The 18,699-nt window shown below is 35.8% G+C and overlaps 1 protein-coding gene across 2 annotated transcripts in view; it reads right to left on the bottom strand.

The window, feature by feature from the left end:
- Nucleotides 1–3,120, bottom strand: part of Slc25a12 (solute carrier family 25 member 12) — an 84,144-nt gene extending 81,024 nt beyond the window's left edge. Inside the window, exons 1-2 of one of the 2 annotated variants that reach the window (XM_076865778.1) lie at nucleotides 2,866–3,120; nucleotides 1,860–1,913 (exon numbers count right to left, since the gene is read on the bottom strand). In XM_076865778.1, the coding sequence (XP_076721893.1) occupies nucleotides 1,860–1,913; nucleotides 2,866–2,877 (66 nt within the window). In that variant the 5' untranslated portion in view covers nucleotides 2,878–3,120. The remainder of the gene's footprint in view (nucleotides 1–1,859; nucleotides 1,914–2,865) is intronic. The other variant, XM_076865779.1, reaches the window with a different exon arrangement.
- Nucleotides 3,121–18,699: the final 15,579 nt, after the last annotated feature.

The following is an 18,699-nucleotide window of genomic DNA, read 5'->3' as shown; positions in this document are numbered from 1 at the left end:
GACCTGGGAATTACCTGGACCAATGCATTTTTCAGTACATCGTGCAACATTCTAACTGATTTACTCCACGCTATTCTAATCTAGAAAATAAAATCAACTGTATCATAGGAATTCCTCATAAAACATCGAGTATAATTATATGCTATGTTAATACTGACATAATTTTGGGTATTCTCAAGAATACTTGTGAAAAATAAAAATTTCAAGCCACAAATGGAGCAATTCTATCACAATTATTTTTGTTCTAGAAAAGATACTTCCTTCAGTATATTTTATAAAATTTAATATTCTCATTTTTCCTAATTGTTTTTCAGTGTGGTGATCAAACCCAGGGCACATGCTAGGCAAGTATATTATATTCTATCACTGAGCTACATCCCCAGCCTTTACTAATTCTTCTTCATGAACTATACATATGGATGGTCATCTATGCAGCCTCTTTCCCAACAATAGTTTAAGTAAACCACATGTCTCAGATAAAAATGTCATCTATTCCAGGCACATCAGAGTATGTTAGAATCTGTTCCTAATATAGAATCACAGACTTTTGGAATTGGAAGGAACCTTGGAGGTCACCTATCATTTTACGGAGGAAAATAATACCCAGCAGGAATCTGTCCAAGGTTAAAGTGTCTACACAAGAACCCAGATCCAGAATAGAAATTCTCAAAAGAAGACTTCAGAAAAAAATACAATATTTAAAAAAAACACACTAGCTTCTTTCCTTTTACATTTACTTCTTAAGCTTAATTTCCTACATAGGAAATTTTTGAAATTAAGAAAGCAAAACAAAAAACTAAGCCTACCCTTTTTTTTTTTTCCCCCTTTTAATTCTACAGGCAAGTCTCTGATCCTAAAAGCTTAGCAGAAGTTAAGGTAGATCCTTGCAAGAATTTTAGGCCGCAACTTTTTGTTTTGTTTTTGGGTACCAGAGATTGAATCCTGAGGTGATTTTCCACTGAACCACATCCCCAGAACTTTTTTATTTTTTTTAGTTGTTGATAAACCTTTATTATTTTTATTTATTTATATGCAGTGCTGAAAATCAAACCCAGTGCCTCACACATGCCAGGCAAGAGTGCTACTGCTGAGCCCCAGCTCCAGCTCCTCCCCAGCCCTTCTTTATTTTTTGAGAAAGGGTCTCAATAAGTTGCTGAGCTGGCTTTGAATTTGTAATCCTCCTACCTCAGCCTCCCAATCACTGGGATTACAGGCATGTACCACTGCACCTGGCAAGACAACATTTTGGAATAAAATCCCCAAAGGCCTATGATATAATATAAATAAGTAGAGGGGAAAAACACACAAATTAAGAATACCTACAGTAGCCTTATATCTGTAATCAATTACATGGAGGATTGTTTTTAAGTAGAAAAACTATAAAACATGCAGCTTTCAAAGAAGAATTAGTCACTATACCTATCAATTACATAAGAATTCCTATACATTTTGAATTTTTTTATTAGCCTCAGTACTTAGGAGAAGCTAGAAGTTCTTTTTAGTCTACTTTTACACCCCTTAAGTCATATTAAAAAAAAAAAAAAACATTAATTTAAGGAATTTTTTTTTTCTTTTTTAAAGACAAGGTCTCCCTATGTCATCCAGGTAATTCTACTGTCTCAGCCTCCCAAGTAACTAGGATTACAGATGCCCGGTTTAAGGCCTGAGGAAAATATCTTAACAACCCTTAATATAAAGGAAAACCCTCAGTCAAACATCAACTAGAGAAAAATAAATTATATTGTCTAGCAATGTAAGAATACATGAAAATAGAATATTCCTCAGCGTTAAGGCTTCAAAAATGAACTACTGATTACACCTTTTTGTTTTTTCAATGAAACATGAATTACATAATTTACCTGTAGGAATATGTTTCTTAACTCATGAGGATCACCTCGCTTAGTCGTCTGCACCTGTAAGGAAAAAAAAAAAAGAAAAGAAAAAAAGCTAGTTAATGCTTCACTAAAGGTCACACAATCTCCAGATTAGAGTTCACAACTACTAACAATCAATGCTCTTATCTTTTATAAGGGCATTTAGTCTAAAACAACCCAAAAGCCCTAACTGCTGATAACAACTGTCAACTTTGAGATCTGTCACTACAGGGTGGAAAGGCAGGTGTGAACAGCCTGGGATATAGCAAATTACACACAGTGCTTCCTCTGAACTGAAAAGGGAAAAAAATGAATATCACTCTTTATTTTACTCCACAACACAGTAGCAACCACCAACCTTGAAATCAAGAGGCCTGCAAGAGTGGAGCAACAGGATAGTCAAAACACCTAAATTAATGGCATGAATTAGCAGCGTTTCTTCCCATTGGAAAGAAATAATAACAAAGATCTCAGCGCCCCTCTAGTTCCCCATCTAACCTAAAACACGAGAGCTGCCACCAGTACAAATGCTTTCAACATCCTGCAACCTCCAACGCAAATGTCAACCATTGCTCTCCGCAGTATTGAGGCCCCAAATTACTCAGTACTCACCCCCTCCCCCACCGCAATACACGGATGCCCTAGGTATCCCCGGCTTTACTTGCCACTTCCTCCCACTCCCTTTCCGATGCTCTTCAACTCCGAGCTCACAATCCCATGTACCTAGGGCAGGACACACTACTCTTCCTTCGTTGACCAGTGGTCCTCACAACCCCTCCAACTCACAATCCCTCCTCTTTCCCCTCCCCCAGCCGGGCATCCTCTTCCTCCGGATCCTTGCCCATCAGCTCTCCCACCCGCAAGCTGGAGCCCTAGGACGCGCTATCTAACAACTACGCAAAGAAGGAAATTGAGAGAGCTGGGGGGCTGCAGGCAGGACCCTTGGAATGTCTCTTATGCAATAAAGGCAGCAGCAGAGAGTTGGAGTCACCTTGACCGCCATGCTGTGCTCGGAAGCCGGGAACGAGCCAGTGAGCGAGCAGGGCCGAGCTGTCAGGGTGCGCGCGCGCGCCGCTTCCCCGGCCGCGCCCGCCCTCCCTCTTGCCGGCGTCGCGCGCGTCCTTATGCAAATGAGCTCGGTACGCGGCGTTTAGACTGAAGGCCGGGAGCTTCCGCTGGAAAGGGAGCTGGCCCCGGGCCTGTGGACCCGCGGAGTTAACCCACTGAAGGGAGGGACGCGCCTCCCACGGAGAAAGGTGGAATTCGAGCCACGGGATTCCAATGCACCGCGTGGCCGCCCCAGCTGAGTCTCCGCCAGGCCACACCAAGTTTCTTAAGGACTCTTAGTGGGTGTGGCTTTGGGTACAGGCTTCAACCTAAGTCATTTTCCCTGAGGCTTAAAGGAACACTTGGGGCCCGTATTGAGCACGATTTCCGAAGCGTCAAAGAACACATCCATTAATAATAACGAATTAGTGCTGGGGTTGTGGCTCAGCGGTAGAGCGCTCGCCTAGCAAGTGCGAAGGCCTGGGTTTGATCCTCAGCACCACATAAAATCAATAAAATAAATGTATCCAACTACAACTAAAAAATATTAAGGAAATAATAATTATAACGAATTAACAACAACTAATGGCAAATATTGACAAAAAAAGATTAAGAACCACTCACTGGGAAAAACCTAAGTAAACATAACTTGAGAATATTGTTCTTCTGTACTATAATAAAGGTTTATGAATAGACTCCACTTTCTTAAACAGCCAAATCCCTGTGTAATGAGGTTGGGTACCAATATATATGAGAAAAACTCCATTTATCTTTCACAGGGCTGCCACAATCCTGGCCCTTGCCTCTGCATAAACAAAAAAATAATTCTCTGTTGGATTCTCAGCCCTATCTAAAAAGTAATAGCGCTACCTTGAACCAGAATTATGTCTCTAAAACTGCCTTGTGTCATTATATGACCATATTAGGCCACATGTTGAATGACTCAAACAGTTACTGGGCATTCATAATATGTCAAATATAGTCCTGCTTTTTAAGAATACAAAGACAAAAAAGAAATATATCCTTACCTTCTAAGCACTTACAGGTGGATGGTTGATGCTTCCTCATAAACTTAACTACTTGTGGATATTTTTGATTTAATAATCCATGGTCTTTATTAAAAGAAAAAAAATAAAAGTCCAACAACTATAAGATTTAATTTCACTTTCTCACTGAACTCCCCACACACTTTTACATTTCCATTGTTGAACCTCACATGAGGCTTCCCATTTCTCCAGTCACACTAATCATGCTTGCATTACTATCCAAGTTAAATGAAGGGGGAGTGGCAAGTGGAAATTGTTAATAAGTACTGTTACATTACTAGTACTCCCAATATGAGCTTTTCTGATACAGTTGCTTTTAACTGTTTACCACTATTCCATCTCTTTTTACAGTCTGTTCCGTGTGTTTTGAACAATGTAACATTTTGTCCTACTAGCATTTTGTGTCCCTTTGCTCTTTGAATTATTGAGGATTGAAGCCAGAGCTTCATATTTGCTAAGCAAGTGCTCTATCACTATGCTACATCCCCAGCCCTCTATTATTTATTTTATGAAATTTCTATAAGGAAGAATATCAAGAAGTTTATTTTATGTTACTTGATTAAGGAAGGTTGTCTGTTTAGAAGCCCCAAATCCCAAAGTACCTGAAGGAAGTGAAGGCCTTTATATAAAATGAAGGGAATATTTTCTACAGGAACATGTTATGACCAAATCTACATTGTTGGAGTGAAAATTTGGAATTGGACTGGACACTTCCAGAGAAGAAGATAATCTTACATATACAAAGCCCCCCACAATAACCCATAAGTATAGGTACCAGGTCACAATGAAAGTTTTTGTGATTAAAAAACAGCTGATCTTGCAGTGGCCTACACCTGTAATTCCAGAGACTCAGGAGTCTGATACAGGAGGATTACAAGTTCAAAGCCAGCCTCAGCAACTTCCCTGTCTCGAAATTTAAAATAAATAAATAATAAAAAATTAATTCTGCCATATGGAGAAAAAGAACTCACCTACCCCCAAAAGTGAATTTTGCTGATTTTTAATCTATCCAAGTATGATTACCAGTGAAATCTTGCATTATATTATAGTCCCTAACATAAATACCCAAATATATTAAGATTGTACCATAGGAAAAGTACTCAGTATTAAAAGGAATAGAGAAACATACAAGATAGATTTCCTAAATACATTGAAGAGGACACAAATAAGATTTTCGATGCTTATGGATCAGAAGAATTGTTAAAATCTCCATACTACCTAAAGTGATACATAGCTTCAATGCAATCAAAATCCCAACTGTATTTTGATCAATAGTGTGGGTACTTTTCCAGGACATGTTTAGCATAGATTTTGATCAAATACTGTTAGCCTGACAGCAATAATCTAGACATTAAGGCAGCAACTTTGCTATTGGATCCAACTCTCCCTGTGAAAGTTCTCTCTTTTCTTCTCACTTGAATAATCCTTGTCCTTTCACTCCCTTTTTTTTTTTTTTTTTTTTTTTTTGAGAGAGAGAATTTTTAATATTTATTTTTTAGTTTTCGGCGGACACAACATCTTTGTTTGTATGTGGTGCTGAGGCTCGAACCCGGGCCGCATGCATGCCAGGCGAGCGTGCTACCTCTTGAGCCACATCCCCAGCCCATGTCCTTTCATTCTTGACAAAGAAATCCCAATGACATTTTTCAATTTAAAAAAAAAGTTAGGAGTATCACAGTTCCTGGTTTAAAATTATATTACAAAACTATTTTAATCAAAGCAGTATGTTGGACTGGGGTTGTGGATCAGTAGTGGACTACTCATCTAGCACATGTGAGGCACCGGGTTTGATCCTTAGCACCATAAAAATAAATAAATAAAATAAAGGTATTATGTCCATCTACAGCTAAAAATATATTTGGAAAAAAAAAAAAGCAGTGTAATCCTGTAATCCTAGTGGCTCAGGAGGCTGAGACAGGAGCATCACTAGTTCAAAGCCATCCTCAGCAATGGAGAGGCACTAAGCAACTCAGTGAGATCCTGTCTCTAAATAAAATACAAAATTGGGCTGGGGATGTGGCTCAGAGGTTGAGTGCTCCTAAGTTCAACCCCCAGTTCCAAAAAACCCAGTATGTTACTGGCATAAATGCAAACATTATACACAATAACCAAGATGTGGAAATAACCTAGGTATTCATCAACAAAGAAAGAAAGAAACTGTAAAATATACACATGAGTATCATCCAGGCTTTAAAAAGGGGGAGAGAGCTAGGAGTGTTGCTTAGTGGTAAAACATTTGCTTAGCATGTGTGAGAACATGGGCTATATCCCCAGCACCAGACCTGCCATTTGCCATAACATGGATGGACCTGGAGGACATTATGCTAAGTGAAATAAGCCAATCACAGGAAGAAAAATATTGCATGATCTCACTTATGTGTGGAGTCAAGAAGAATAAGGAGGAAGAGGAGGAGGATAAGGATAGGAATAAAGGGTCAATAAGTAAAGAAATAGAAAATAAAACAGTGGCTACCAGGTTTGGGGTACAGGGAAGAAATGGGGAGAGATAGATCAAAGGATATAAAGTAGCACTTATGTAGGATGAACAAGTTGAAAGATCTAATGTACAACATGAGGACTATAATTAGCTAAATGAGTAGATTATAGCTGCTCTTGCATCAGGATGGGGATGGAATGGGTAGCTATGTGAAATGATGGGTATGTTATTTTGTTCCACTATAGAAACCATTTTACTATGTATTCATATTATAATATCATGTTGTATACTTTAAATATTCACAATTTTAAAAAATTAAAGAGTTCCTACCCTGAAAAAACTTTCAAATTGTCATTCTGTTGTAATAATTGTCTAATTGTATTAGAAAAAGTTTTAGTAAATTAAAACTTACTTTTTACCTCAGTTGTAAATGATCATGGTTGGGGAAAACTTGTTATCTAATGAAATATTAAAAGATAAAGCTGCCAAATAAGATTCACAATATATGGGGGAAAGTGGTAGAATAATTTAAAACTTCCTATAATTTCTTAATTACACATCATTTTAGTAATTTAGAATTTCTCCTCTAAGTCGCAAATTATGTTTGTAAACCAGAAATAATTTCAAAGCTATGGAGCAACTTTCAGTTGAAAACAGGATAATTAAGACTGCTTTAAGAGATGGACATTTCAGAAAGCAAAACTGGAAGTGAAAGGTTTAGAGACTAGTGGTAACTGTATTGATTCTCATTGTTGACCTTAAAAAGCAGATGTCATTAATAAAGAGTCACTTTGTAGAGCTCATTTCATAAAAGATTCAATATGTAGCTTAAGTGAGCTGGGAATTTAAATCTGCCAGTAACATTGTTACTATGAAAATAACATGTTACCCCCAGATGCAAAACTGAAATGTGGGCTTGCAAGACAAACCCACCAAAGCATTTCTCTAACTCTCAGGCAACTTACATTATGATAATTTGAAACCAGGCAGGCACTTTCTGGGAAAAACTTAGAATTATACTAATGTGTAGTACATTAATAAACTAAAATGTGATTATTAAAACAAGGCAATTTCCAATGATCCTAGTCTGCCAAAAGACATGGCCCTCTTTCCATTTTAATAACACATTATTTGTTTATTATCTAGCCTCCTTTTGTTATTTTACTGACATAAATGCACTTTTGTTCCTATTTCCATGTTCCACATAGCTACAATGAATGCCATCTTTCAAAAAGTAAATCGAGGTGGGATACAAACACTTAGTAGAGCAATAGAATATCACTGACTAAACTAAGTTTAGCTCTTTTCCTAGGTTAAAGATATATATATATAACATCACTATGATGAGGCATAAACTGGATTTTATGTCCTTTATCAAGATGTTTGCTTAAAAATAGTTGAACTAATAGCATGATCTAACCTTGGAACACACATAAAAGGCTAATTGAACATCTGAAATTTTTAAGCATAGTTTGATTATGTCCTAGTTCTAAAATTACAAATAGTTCTTTATATTTTGCTGAAACATTATAAAACTTATAAATTGTGTAAGTTGCTTTTTAACTTCTTCCATGTTAAGTGTCTATATGGAGAAATGGCAAGAGTGGGCTAGGGAAAAATGTGAAAGATTAAGTGTCCAACTTTGTACATTAATTAAATCTTGCTTGGCAGTCTGACTTAGAAATCAATAAGCCAGAAATTGTTACTTAAGCCTAAACCATTTATAGTTAGTAAACACTAGACAAATGGTAAACCTTGCTATATTATACAAATAATTATACAGATGTATAAACATTTGCCCTAATTAAAATAAATTCTCATTTTGGTGGAAAGGAAAAAGAGTATTAAAAATAGATAAAATATGGGGCTGGGGATGTGGCTCAAGCGGTAGCGCGCTCGCCTGGCATGCGTGCGGCCCGGGTTCGATCCTCAGCACCACATACAAAGATGTTGTGTCCGCCGATAACTAAAAAAAAATATATATATTAAAATTGTCTCTCTCTCTCCCCCTCTCTCACTCTCTCTTTAAAAAAAAATAAATAAAATAAAAATAGATAAAATAGTTGTACTCCTGATATTATATGTTTTAGTATACTGATCTTCCTTACAGTACGAGTCTAAGTCCTGTAAATTATGCAGTGGCGATGACAATTATCTTATTTTAGGACCACAGCTTTCTTTATTCCCTCAGGGAGGCAAAACAGCCAGTTTTCTTTTCACTGAATTTTGGAAGAAATTCATGGAATGAGCTGCTCTAAATATTTAAGAATATGAGTGGCCTATCATTATACTAATCATGTATAAGCTCATATTATCAGATGGGAGGATTGAACTAGATAAGCTTTAATGCTTCTTCACTTTAATTTCATAATTTGGAATGAACCAAATTTTAGCTAATAAACATTTATTGAGTGCCTTGTGTTTGTATGAAATTTGCTGTTGCAGCTACAGGAAATATAACAAAGATAAATACACAGTACTCAAAGTATGGGGAATATTTTTATGTGGCAAAATTTTATAAAAATTTTAATGAGGGGCTGGGGCTGTAACTTAGTGGCAAAGCAATTGCCTAGCACATGTGAGGTACTGGGTTCCATCCTTAGCACTGCATTAAAAAATAAACAAATAAAATAAAGGCATTCTGTTCATCTACAAATTCAAAAACATGTTTTAAAAAATTGTAGTCTCTCTCGGCCTTAGCACCATCTTCTTGGAAGCTTCTGTAACAATAAGAGCCAAGTGGAGAAAGAAGTCAATGTATAGGCTGAAGCTCAAAAGAAGAAAGATGAGGTAGAGGTCCAAATAAACTTAGCTTGTGTACCATGGAGTCCAAAGGAGTAGAAGTACGAATGCCAGAGGCTGGGAACATTGGTATAAGTTGATGGACTGCCTGTTACTATCCAGATTTTGTCTCAGTGGATTTAGAACTTACATCACTACCCCATCGCCAAGACCACCACGGAGAGAAGACCCACCTTGCTCTTAACATCTCCTGTTGGTCCTTTGCCCAGGATCTTTTGCATTCTGGACTAATTCATTTCTCAATTGTGGCTAGTGTAACGTGTATACAATAAATCATCCCTTCTGTTTTAGCTGAAGAATTAAAAAAAAAAAAAAAACTGCAACTAACAGTGAAAAGAATGACACTAAAATCTTGTGTCATATGCCAAAGGTAAAGGCAACTTGATGTAATAATGGGATAGGGCTACAAGTATTGTTCAATGGTAGAGTACTTGCCTAGCATACGCAAAGCCCTGGGTTCAATATCTACCACCAAAATAAAATAAAATAATTGTGTAAAAGCTATATGGCTTGTCACATATTTTCAGATCAATCAAAAATGTATAACTGGGGTCTGGGGTTGGTTGTGGCTCAGTAGTACAGCATTCACTTAGGATGTGAGAAGCCCTGGGTTTAATCCTCAGCACCACGTCTGCCAAGAACTAAAAAATAAATATTAAAAAAAAATTCTCTCTCTCTTAAAAAAAATATTTAAAAAAAATAGATAAAATAAAAGTACTGTATCCAACTACAACTAAAAAATAAATATAAAAAAATGTATAACTGGAGGCTGTGGTTCTGGCTCAGTGGTAGAACGCTTGCCTAGCATGTGTGAGACACTGGGTTCAGTTCTCAGCACCACTCCTAACAGCCTTGGGGATTTACGCAGATCCTTTTTTTTTTTTTTTTTTTAACTCTCTTCTACTTAGGGATCAATGAAGGATGATTTGGACCTGATCCAGAGTAAAGAAAAAAGCTTCACTTTAAAAACTATGTGCACTTTGAAAATTGTGTGGGAGTTGGGCGTGGTGTCATAAGACTGTAATCCCAGAGACTCAAGAGGATGAGATAGGAGGATCACATGTTCAAAACCAGCCTCAGCAACTTAGTGAGGTCCTGTCTCAAAATAAAAAATGAAAAGGGTTGGGGATGTGGCTCAGTGTTTAAGAGTCTCTGGGTTCAATTCCTGGTACAAAAAAAAAAAAAAAAAATGTGGCCAGACACACTGATGCCTGTAATCCCAGCTATTTGGGAGGCTGAAGCAGGAGAAGGCCAACTTGGACAACTGAGCAAGTTCCCATCTACAATAAAAAATTTAAAAGAGCTGGGGATGTAGCTTAGCGGTAGAGGGTCCTTGGGTTCAATCCCTAGTACCAGATTGGGTTGGGAGTGGGTAGAAAGAATTATATGAGAGAAAAACAAAGGTCCCAGAGTATTGAATGCAAATTTGAAAAGTCAAAGTTGGAGGACTTAGACTACCTGCCTCCAAGATTTTTACTATAAAACTATAGAAATCAATGTGGTACTAGCTGGCATAAGGATTGATAAATAGATCAATGGAACAGAATAGAGAGCCAAGAAATAAATCCAAAATTATAAAGTCATTTGATTTCTAATGCAATTTAATGGGACAATGCAATTCAATGAGGGCAAGGAGTCTTTTCAACAAATGATACTAGAATGCTTAGATATCAATATGGGAAAATAAATTAACCTGACTTCTACCTCATACCATACACTAAAATTAATTTGAGATGAATTATAGTCATATGCTAAAGCTAAACTCATAGTTTTTTTTGTGTCCCAACTTTTAAAATAAGACTTTTAGTAAAAAACATAAAAGAACATTTTGTGGAAGTAGATAAGGTTTTATCAGGACATAAAAATAAATAATAGTAAATTAAGAATTGGCAAATTAGGGCTGGGGTTGTAGCTCAGTGGTAAAGCGCTTGCCTTGCATGTGTGAGGCATTGGGTTCTATCCTCAACACCACATAAAAATAAATAAATAAATAAAACAAAGACATATTGTCCATCTACCAAAAAAGGTAAAAAAAATTGGCAAATTAGATTTAAAACTTTGACTCATCAAAAAATAGCATTAAGGGCTGGAGATATAGCTCAGTTGGTAGTGTGTTTGCCTTGCATGCACAAGGCCCCAGTCCATCCCTAGCACCACAAAAAAAAAAAAAAAAAATGGCATTAAGAAAATGGAACGTGAGGCTGGGATTGTGGCTCAGTGGTAGAGCACTTGCCTAACAGTGTGAGGCACTGGGTTTGATCATCAGCACCACATAAAAATAAACAAGTAAAATTGTGTCCATTTACAAATAAAAATATTAAATAAAATAAAATGAACAGGCAGGGCTGAGAATATAGCTCAGTGCTAGAGTGCTTGCCTACATGATGTCCTGGGTTCAATACTCCAGCACCATAAAGGAAAATAAAATGAATAGGAAAGCCCAAACTGGGACAAAACATGAGCAAAACATATAAATGATAGAAGACTAATATTCAGGCTATAAAGAAGTCCTAAAACTTAATGATAAATAAACAACCTAATGAGCAAAAGTCTGGAACAGATTCATCACACACACACACACAAAAACATACAAATATCAATAAGCACATGAAAAAGTGCACATCATCATTAGTCATCAGAGAAATACACATTAAATCCCAGTCAGAAGACAGTATTACGTATTCACTAGAGTAGCTAAAATTAAGAAGACAGAAAACACTAGATTCTGGCAAGGATGTGGAGCAACCAGTGATCTCATACATTGTAATGGGCAAATGAAAAGGTCTAAACAGTTTCTTAAAAATCCAAACACTTATGCTATGACCCAGTATTCTACTCTTCAATATTTACTCAAGAAAAAAGAAAATTTATGTCCATAAAAGCCCTGTATGAGAATGTTCACACCCACTTTTTCAATAATAGCCCCAAACTGGAAATACCCCAGGCATCCATCAATGGGAGAATGAATAAACAAACTATGATATGTTCACAGAATGGAATACTATTCTGAAATAATAAGGAGCAAACTATAGATACACACAACGACATGGATGAGGGATGATTATCATGCTAAGTGAAAAAAAAACTCACATGAAACATATCATATAGAAAAGCAAACAGTTTATTGATGCCATTTATATAAAGTTCTGGAACTAATAAAACTAAATTGGTGGAGAAAATCAGAACTGTGATTGTCAAGGGAAAGGACTTCACAAGAAAGAGGCAAGAGAGAATTATCTGAAGTGATGAGTTGTCTGTTTTGTTAGCTATTTAGATAAGTTTTTCAAAACTTGTCCAATGTATACTTAAAGTTTAGACACTTCATTACAAATGTGTGTTAATTTTTCTCCAAAAGGAAAAAAACGGAACTCTAGTTCAGTAATACTCTGAAGTAGTTCAGAAGAAGAGTACTAGTATATTTATTTTGAAATATATCAAAGAAATAAAGATTTTTGGATGGAGAGATGGATAGACATGCAATACCTAATTGGAGGGGATATATAGGACTTTGCTGAAAAAATTTTCAACTTTTCCAAATGCTTGAAAATATCATAATAAATTGTCAAGGAAAATTGTTGAGTCTTTATTTTTTCACAGATAGCTATCCAAAGATGTAATTCAGTTGTTTGGTTAGAAATTGCAATGAGACTTATTTCTTAACCCTTGATAGGTCTGTGTGTATTGCTGGAGAAGAGGAAAAGAAACTGAAATTACTTGATAGTTTCTCTTTTATAGGCAAGAGTATCTGTGAAATTACATTGCATTAAGAAAAAAAATTACATTTCCTTAACATTAATTCAGACAATAATTACACATCTTTGAGAGTTGTTAGTGTTTGTATAAATATATTTGTTTAGTCTGATAGTTACCCACAGGGAAACTAGAGGAAGAATACGGAAGTATATTTGTATAACTTCCAGAAGGAAGAAAATTTAACAATCTGAATCCTAACTTAGCACTTTCTTGCTGAAGTGCAATTGAGTGTAATTCAAAAAATTCAAACTTTGGTGGGAAATATCCTGCAGTGGGTCATTGTGTCCTTGGATTGGCCAGCTGGGGGAAAGGGAACTGATGGTAGGATGAAACCAACCCCTTTGAATATGGGATTTTTAAAAGAGAAACTATAGGTTTGTACTGGGAGACCTAAAATAAAGAATGGACTCAATAAGAATTTTTTTTAAAATGTCTACAAACCTCAAGACAAGAAAGTTAGGAATTGAGGTAGGCTCAGAAAGAAACTAAAGAAAAGCTCCTCCTGAAGAATTACATTAGAAGAATAATGTAATATTGATCAGTATTAAATTGAAGTTTAAATTAGAAAGTTTCGGAAAAACATGAAACAAAATGACTTTGAGGAGATATAGTTAGGTCTTGAGGAATGAGACAAGTTAAGGAGGAAATTGGGCCAAAATGTGGACTGCTTGGCTTTCCCACTGAGCTACATCCTCAAGCCCTTTTCATTTTTTATTTTGAGACAGGGTTTTGCTAAGTCGCTTAGGATCTCACTAAGTTGCTGAGACTGACCTAGAACTTGCAATCCTCCTGCCTCAGCCTCACATGAGTAGTTGGGATTACAGCTGTGTGCCACTGCACTCAGCTGATTGGCATTCTTTTAACCAAAAGGAAAGGAAGTTGAGAACACAGAAAGAATTTGACCAAGAAAAATTAAAGGTCTCAAAGTTGGATTTTGTGTGTTCCATTACCAGTTGTCTTGACAATAGGATACCTAAAGCTAATGACAATATAATAAGGAAAAACACATGGAAATGAAGTAAACGGGAATTAAGAGTTAGGGCATAAGAGGTCCATTAAATTCCCCATGGCTTAAATTTTTTGTGCTAAAAAGATTCTTCAAAGGATGAGAATACAATTTATATATAAAGATAGTTTACTGTGCCTATACTTTTGAGGAAGCTTCTCAATAATACTTACCTGCTGCTTCTTCCCTGACTGTGGATAAGCAAGCCAATGTGAGTAATAAGTCATGAAAGTAACAGATCTACATAGTTTTGCTATATTATCCCTCTCTCACACTGCTTGCAAAGAATCCCAAGAAAACAGTCATTGTTGGCTCTTTCTCTGGTTACTCTGTTCCTCTATCTTGCTGGATGGATAGGCTTGCCTGGATGGTTCAGGGTGAGGATGAAAAATGAAAAAGGGAGTCAACAATTACAAGTCCTCTGATCATTGCAACCTTCAATGAAGCATTATCTGTGAACAAGTTTTGTGTTGATGGCATGGAAGAAAATCAAGTTGCAGAAATGCGAGATATAACCTTCCTCAGTCAAGTGATAACCCCTTCATTCACATCCATATGACTATAGTACCAACATCATTCCATCAAAGACAGTAGGTTCAGGGTTCTACACAGCGAACAGTTAAATGAGTGTGACCCAAAGTATAACAAGAGTGGTAATGAGGGGAATGGATCACAGAGAAGCAACTTTGTAGATGAGACAAATCCCTCTTCACTTAAACACACTGGAGACCTTGTAGAAAAAAGTAGAATATTTCATCATATAAAACTCTGTATGACTATGAGGTTCTAATTATCTCTAAGATATAGCATATGTCTATAATTGCTATCTATAAGTAGGAACATAACATCTATAATCTTTAAGTAACAAAGTGTATGTTAAGATGATTGATTATGGTGAATTTATTCAATAGAGATTTAGACAGAGAAAAAGTCAAATCAAGCTGGATGGTATACAGAAGTTTTCATGGAAACAATAATTCACCTCTTCTTGAAATCAGCATTCCTCTGTGTTACTTCCAGAGTATGTTTCATTACTGTGTCCTTCCTTCCTTCATATTCTCAGTTCTAACAGTTATCTCAATGCCTGATATTAGATACATAGATTTAATTAAATGTTTATTGATCATTTCTAGCTGGTTACTCTACCATAAATCATTAGTGCTTTTTTTTTTTTTTTTTTTTTTTGGTGCTGAGGATTGAACCCAGGGCATTGTACATGTGAAGCGAACACTCTACCAATTGAGCTATATCCCCAGGCCCTAGTGCCTTCTATTTTCTAGGCAAAAGCTATTACAAATTGTTGCTTGAGTCTAAAAATCGAGTATCAGACTCTACCTTGCCCCTCACATTCAAATAGCCATCCAGTTCGGTGTTCTCCCCTTACCTTCAGAGCTTTAAATTTTCTTCTCTTGATTAAAATAGTCTTCATAATGGCTCCTAATTCCTGTCTCAGTCTTCGGTTCTCTATATTCTGCATCTGATCACTATACTCAAATCCATTCTCCAAAGTGCTTCCAAATGTTTCATCTAGGCTCTCTACTGATTTCAGGATAAAATCCAAACTCCTCCATATGGTAAAGAGTAGAGCTTCCTGATTTGGCCACTTCTTATTTATATCTTTTATCTTACTACTACTACCGCATTTTTTCCTTTAGCCACAAGAATTTTGAGCTTTTGTCCTGTTTTCTTTGATAGGAATATTTTACTCCGTATCTACTCCATTTTGCTTATCCTTTGAGATACAGCTCAGGAAGCTCTATTTCCATTAAACAATCCTTAACTCTCCTTCCCCATTTGTGATAGACCCTTTCTGAGCACTCAGTGTACCCCATGAACAGTATTTATCACATTGTGTTGTAATTACATTTTTGCTTATTATCTTTTTAACTGCTGGCTTTCAAAGTTTACAGACCCAGATGCATATAGTAAAAAATATGCTTTTTTACAATCTCAATACAATCAAAATTAAAATTTTATGGAGCAATATTGAATCTTACTACATAGAACATACTCTCTAGTACTTACTACTGTATACTCTTCTATTTCTTTTTTTTCTAATACTGCTTTCAATACTAAATTGATATTATAATCCATTACTGGGACAAGACCCGTAGTTTAAAAATGCCGCAACAGAATGAAAACTTACATAGGTTCTAGAGCATGGAAAATGCTCAAGATAAGAACTGGAAAAAAGAAAAGAAAAAAAAAGATAAAAATCTCTATGTTCCCAGCAATTAACACAGGGTGAGGCACATAGCAGCAGTCAATAAAAATGTTTAATAAAAGAGTAAATACATACTCTAGGATGGACCATTTCATGAGTCATTCCCCAACATGTCACTTTCCCTTTTAAGAATAAATGTTTCCTACAAAAATCTAAAAATAAGACAAAATGAGAAAAAAGCAAAAAAGAACTAAACGTTTTAGAAGATAATAAGAAAATATACACATGGGCTGGGATTGTGAATAAGAGGAATAGCACTCACCTAGCATGCTTGAGACACTGGGTTTGATCCTCAGCACCACATTAAAAAAAAAAAAAAACATATTATGTCCACCTATAATTTTTTAAAAAATATTTAAAAAAAGAAAATATACATGTAAGCACAGGTACAGACAGACAAAATAAGTGAAGGAAATTTTAAAAAGTTGAGTTTGAAGGGTATGGTGAGATAGGCATGATTATGAAAGACAGTTGTCAGGTCTTCCAAAAAAGCTTAATGTGGTAAAGTCACCAAGATGGGGATGTGGTCATTAGTTCTATTGGTCAGAAATCATCTTAAAAATGGCCCCCAAATCATTTATATTAACCAAAATAACAGGATACTGATGACTAACCAATATCACCAATTTTATTGAGTATTTCCCATGTGTAATACACTATTCTAAGCACTATCAACCTATCCTCAAAATAACTCAAAGTCTGGGGCTGTAGCTCAGTGGTAGAGAGGACTTGCCTAGTATGCACGAAGCCCTGGGTTTGATCCCTGGCACTAAAAGAACAAAACACAAAACAAAACAAAAAACAAGCTGAGATAAGCTTATTTCATGTTTTCTCCATCTCAAAGATGAGGAAATTGAGGCTGAGATTAAACAATTTGCTCAAAGTTATATGACTTTGATCCTCAGCACCACATAAAAATAAATAAGGTTAGGAAATGAACTATAATAAAACCATTGTGAAAAATTTTCAAAAACAACAACACTAAGAAAAAAAAACACTAATCAATCCATGAAGAAAGGGAGAAAAAAAAGATTTAAATATAGAGATTTAACCCAGTGGATCCAATAATTGACTTCTAGGAGTGCTCCAGAGAAAAATAAAGGTTTAAAATGACAATGAAGAAAATATGAGGGGCTGGGGATGTGGCTCAAGCGGTAGCGCGCTCGCCTGGCATGCGTGTGGCCCGGGTTCGATCCTCAGCACCACATACAAACAAAGATGTTGTGTCTGCCGAAAACTAAAAAAAAAAATAAATATTAAAAAAAAAAAAAGAAAATATGAGAGAATTTTTCATATCCCAAAGATGAGTTTCTAATTTTCATATCTCAAAGATGAGTTTCCAGTTTCAAAGTATCATCTGTATGCCCAAAACAATGAATGAAAAAGGTTCCATTCCAAGGTACATTAATGCACATTTTGAAATACTGGAACATTGGATATAAAAAGAGAAACTCTTGTAGTCAGAAATTAAGGTTTTCTGGATTGGGGTTGTAGTTCAGTGATAGAGCACTTGCCTAGCACATGTGAGGTAGTGAGTTTGATCCTCAGCACCACATATAAATAAATAAAATGAAGGCATTATGTCCATCTACAACTAAAAATATTTTTTTTAAAAAAGGTTAAGATTCCTTGGTAATGTGGTCATATAAAAGTAAAAGTAGCACAGAGCTTATAATATAATGCTAAGTGAATGAATCAGAAATTGATATTTTATATATGTGACAAGTACAATTGCATGAGTAATCGGAATATATTAAAGCCTAGAGAATATAACTGAATTTTCTCTAAATCACAATTTTGCATCAGGTTAGTGGTGATCATTTAGCTAACTAAATCTGCAATTATACTTTTTCTTTTTTTGCTATTTATTTGTCTCAGATATAAAATGTTTATTTAGCATGATTGTTTTTCACAGATCCACGTTAGGATGACAGATACTTGGCTACTGTCTGTGGACCCATAAATTGTGGGTGCTTTTTGTGAGTAATTTTTTGGGGGGTCAGGGAGTGTTTTTCAAAGATTAACATCATAGCATTTAAAAGAAAATTAAACAGAATGTGATCTCTCAATCCTCCCTTTTCTTTTTCTTTTCTTTTTTTTTTTTTTTATATTTTTAGCTGTAGATGGATACAATATATTTATTTTTATGTGGTGCTGAGGGTTGAATCCAGTGCCTCACACATGTAGGCAAGTGCTCTACCAAGGAGCTATAACCCCAGCTCTCTTCCCTTTCCATTAAAAATTGAATATTGTGCTGGAATTTTCCCATTACCTGCATTCATTCCAATTTGAATGGAGTCCATACATTGTTAATATTGTATTATTAAAAATTATTGGGCTGGGGCTGTAGCTCAGTGACAGAGCTCTTGCCTAGCATGCGTGAGGCACTGAGTTCCATCCTCAGCACCACATAAAAATAAAACAAATAAAATAAAGGCATTCTGTCAATCTACAACTACAAAAAAATTTTTTTTAATTGTTAATACTGGGCTGGAGAGGTTGCTCAATGG

This window comes from Callospermophilus lateralis, chromosome 9, assembly GCF_048772815.1.
Source record: "Callospermophilus lateralis isolate mCalLat2 chromosome 9, mCalLat2.hap1, whole genome shotgun sequence".
Taxonomy (NCBI): Eukaryota; Metazoa; Chordata; class Mammalia; order Rodentia; family Sciuridae; genus Callospermophilus; species Callospermophilus lateralis.
The sequence above is the reverse complement of the archived record's forward strand: the minus strand, read 5'-3'. Positions and strand labels throughout refer to the sequence as shown.